At 61.3% G+C, this 3245-nt stretch overlaps 1 protein-coding gene across 2 annotated transcripts in view; it reads right to left on the minus strand.

Annotated features, from left to right (window-relative positions):
• The window catches only part of SLC22A11 (solute carrier family 22 member 11), a 15091-nt gene extending 12863 nt beyond the window's left edge, over positions 1 to 2228 (minus strand). For both annotated transcript variants that reach the window (XM_049643578.1, XM_049643570.1), the window contains exons 1-2: positions 1827 to 2228; positions 244 to 347 (exon numbers count right to left, since the gene is read on the minus strand). In XM_049643578.1, coding sequence (XP_049499535.1) covers positions 244 to 347; positions 1827 to 2228 — 506 coding nt within the window. The remainder of the gene's footprint in view (positions 1 to 243; positions 348 to 1826) is intronic.
• Between the last annotated feature and the right edge of the window lie 1017 nt (positions 2229 to 3245).

A 3245-nucleotide genomic window follows, 5' to 3' on the forward strand; every position in this document is an offset into this window, starting at 1 on the left:
CACTGCCCCTTGGCTGTCGCTGCCCCTTGGGGACCTGGGTTCTTGGCTGTCACTGCCCCCTGGGGACCTGGGTCCTTGGCCGTCACTGCTCCTTGGGGACCTGGAACTCACATCTAGACCCCCGGCCAGACCAAGGGAGCCCCGTCTCTCCAGGAACGTGGACATTCATGGGCCATTTTTGTACATCTGTCCCCACAGTGCTCATTCTGTTGAGGAGGAGCCAGGAGGACAGATGATACTCACTGGTTGGAGAGGAGGCCCCAGCAGAAGGACCCTATCAGCAACCCGGTCATGTAGAGGGATTGGCCGATGGGCTTCAGGCCCTTGTGGTCACACACTAGGTCCCACTGGAAGAGAAAGAGGGACAGCAGCTTGGCTCAGGGCACGTGGAATAGGAGGGCCTGGGTGGCAGAGGGAGGTACAGGTCGGGAGCTCCCAGCCGGGAGCACCTGGTCAGCCTGGGTTTTGGGGGGCCCCAGATTCCTAGGGCCAGGTGACAGAGGTGGCAGGGGTGTACTGGCGGGGGCCTTGGCTCTGTACTCCCAGCTAGCTGAGTGGCACATGTGTGACCGGCCACCCTGAGTGGATGGCGGCGGTGGGCGGTGGCTGAACCACAGGCTAGGCTTCTAACTCTGCTGATCGCTGGCTGGGTGAGCCGGGGGGTGGGGGGGTGGAGGGGGCTTCCGGCCCCCGGCCGGGCCGTTTCCTCACCCAGAAGCGGGGCCCTGAAGCTGCTTCCCTCACGGGGCCGCCAGCACTGTGGCAGGAGCCCCTTGCCCCCACAGGGCGAAGGCATCTCTAGAAAACGCAAAGCGGATCCCCTCATTTCCCTGCCCCAAAGCCTCCAGTGACTTTCCTTTGCTCCTCACTGACCTTCCCCACACGGTGGCCCAACCCCTGACCCTTTCTGCCCAGACACGCTGGGGCCCATCCCGCTCCTGCGACACCCCAGACCCGCTCCTACTCAGACCTCTGTCCCAACTGGGCTCTCGCCCCACCTTCCAGTCACTTGATTCCTTGTCGCCTAATCCGGGCCTCGTCTCCGGAGAGGCCTTCCCCACCTGCCTCTCCCTCCGAGCTGCTTTTCTCCTTTGCAGAGGCAGGACAGGACATGCCGAAGACCCCCGGCTTCTAGCTCCTGTCCGCCTGGGGTGAGTCAGGTTCCAGTGCCCTTGAGATGTATGTCCTGGGCAAGTTACTTAACCTCCCTGTGCTTCTGCTTGGATGTACTTGTTAGATGCAGACGACAGTAAGAGACCCCCCGGGAGATCGTAGTGACACGAAGGGAAAGCACACGGAATGATGCCTGCCACTTAAAGGAGTTTGATCTCCTGCCAGCACTAGTTTAAATATAGACCCGTCCGGGGCGCCTGGGTGGCTCAGTTGGTCAAGTGTCCAACTCTTGGTTTCGGCTCAGGTCACGATCTCATGGTTCATGAGTTTCAGCCCCACATCGGGCTCTGGGCCGCTTGGGATTTGCTCTCTCCCTCTCCCTCTCCCCGACTCACTCTGCATCTGTCTCTCTCAAACAAATAAACAAGCTTAAAAATAAACAAATAAATACATAAGTAAATAAATAAACGTTGACCGATTCTGAATCTGCCCGCGGAACGTAAGCTCCTCCAAGCCTCCCTGTTTATCCAGATCAGGGGGTCGGGGAGGCCTGACTCCGCTCACTTCCCCGTCGTAAGCAGTGAGTCAAAATGTGTTGAGGGAGTAGCATCTAATTTAACAGTGCTGATGGAAGCCGTACGATCCTTCCAGGCATGGGGGGGTGGCCATCGCTGGCCCCTGGGGAGGCCAGGTCGTCGGCGGGAGGCCCATACCTCTGACACGAAGGTGGACGTGAAGGTGCTGCGGTCGTAGACCCAGCCGTCCACGCACGGCTCCGTGGCGGCCTCGCTCCAGTTGGTGGCCGTGCCGTTGGGGTCCAGGAGCTGCCACTGGGGTTGGCGGAAGCGGCGACACTGGTGGGGCTCGTGGTTGGGGCCCGGGGGGATGGAGACGGTCAGGAGGTCCTTGGGGCCCAGGGCCCCGGGGACACCGGCCTGGGCGGTGCTGTTGTCCAGGAGGGGCACCCAGCAGCGGTGGCTGGGCACGGCGGCCGAGAAGTTCTCAATGAGCATGTGGGAGGGCACCAAGACGGAGGGAAGGAAGAGAGTGAAAACCTGCAGGGCCTGGAAGAGGCCCACGCCCCCCGCTCGGTCCAGGAGCTCGGCGAACGCCATGGACGGAGCTGCGGGTGGCCACGGCGGGTACGGAAGGGGCCAGGGAGCCAAGGAGTGATCCGCTGCCGTCGGGAACCGCTAGCAAGTGTGGGAACCCTGGGTCATCTCGCCTTCTGCCCTGGCCGGCCTGCAGCGGGACAGGGACAGCAGGCTGGCAACCCGGCTAAGTCAGTCCTGAGATGCCCCGGATGCTTTGAAGAAAGTCCTCCTAACTCTGTTTCCAGGAATGACTGCCCACCAGTCTGGGCACCAGGGACAGAGCTCGCGGTACCCAGGCTGCCTGGGGCATCGAGGCACGTCGTTTCTCCGGCTCCAGCACCAAGAGTAAAAGGATGAAGCAAATATTTGGAAAAAAAAAAGGAAAAAAATGAGGCCATGGGGTGATGTTACTGAATGACAGTTGTGGAGGAAATACCAACTGGGCTGTTGCCACGGTTAAAGTTTAATCTCAGCGTGGGCTCCTGGGCCAGAAAGTCAGGTCTAGCCACTGAGAAAGGCTTCTGCAGCTCTCTGCGGGTGGCCTCCTCCCATTCCTAAATCCGAACTTCCAGATTCCTCTACATGTGGCCCTTGAAATCAGGGAACCGTTGGCCTGACTTGCAGCCGTGCTGGGACAATCTCAGGCCGCTTTGGCTAAAGCACGGAGGTGGGGACTGGGCAGGGCCCTCCCTCCCTGGGCTCCGAGGCTGCAGGGAGGCTGGTGGGAGGGCCCCAGCCGGCACTCGTTCCCTCCTTGCCACCCGCCTCTCCTCCCCGCCAGGCAGCAGGGGAGACCAGCTTGCAGACCCACTATTTTGGGAAGCTTCTATTTCAAAGTTCCAGGTTGCCTTTGTTGGACTGGAGGCTCCCCCCAGGGTGGAGAGGGCGGCTACGATCCCCTGACATCCCTTCGAAGCCCCGGTTGGGGCCTGGAGCTAAGCAGGCCTGCCGCCTGGGGAAGTGAGTGGAGTCATACCTCCCTGAGCCCGCTTGGTGTGAGGAGGGGCGGAGGCCCCCCCCCTTCCCCAGCACCCCACC

Source organism: Panthera uncia, chromosome D1 (assembly GCF_023721935.1).
Source record: "Panthera uncia isolate 11264 chromosome D1, Puncia_PCG_1.0, whole genome shotgun sequence".
Taxonomy (NCBI): domain Eukaryota; kingdom Metazoa; phylum Chordata; class Mammalia; order Carnivora; family Felidae; genus Panthera; species Panthera uncia.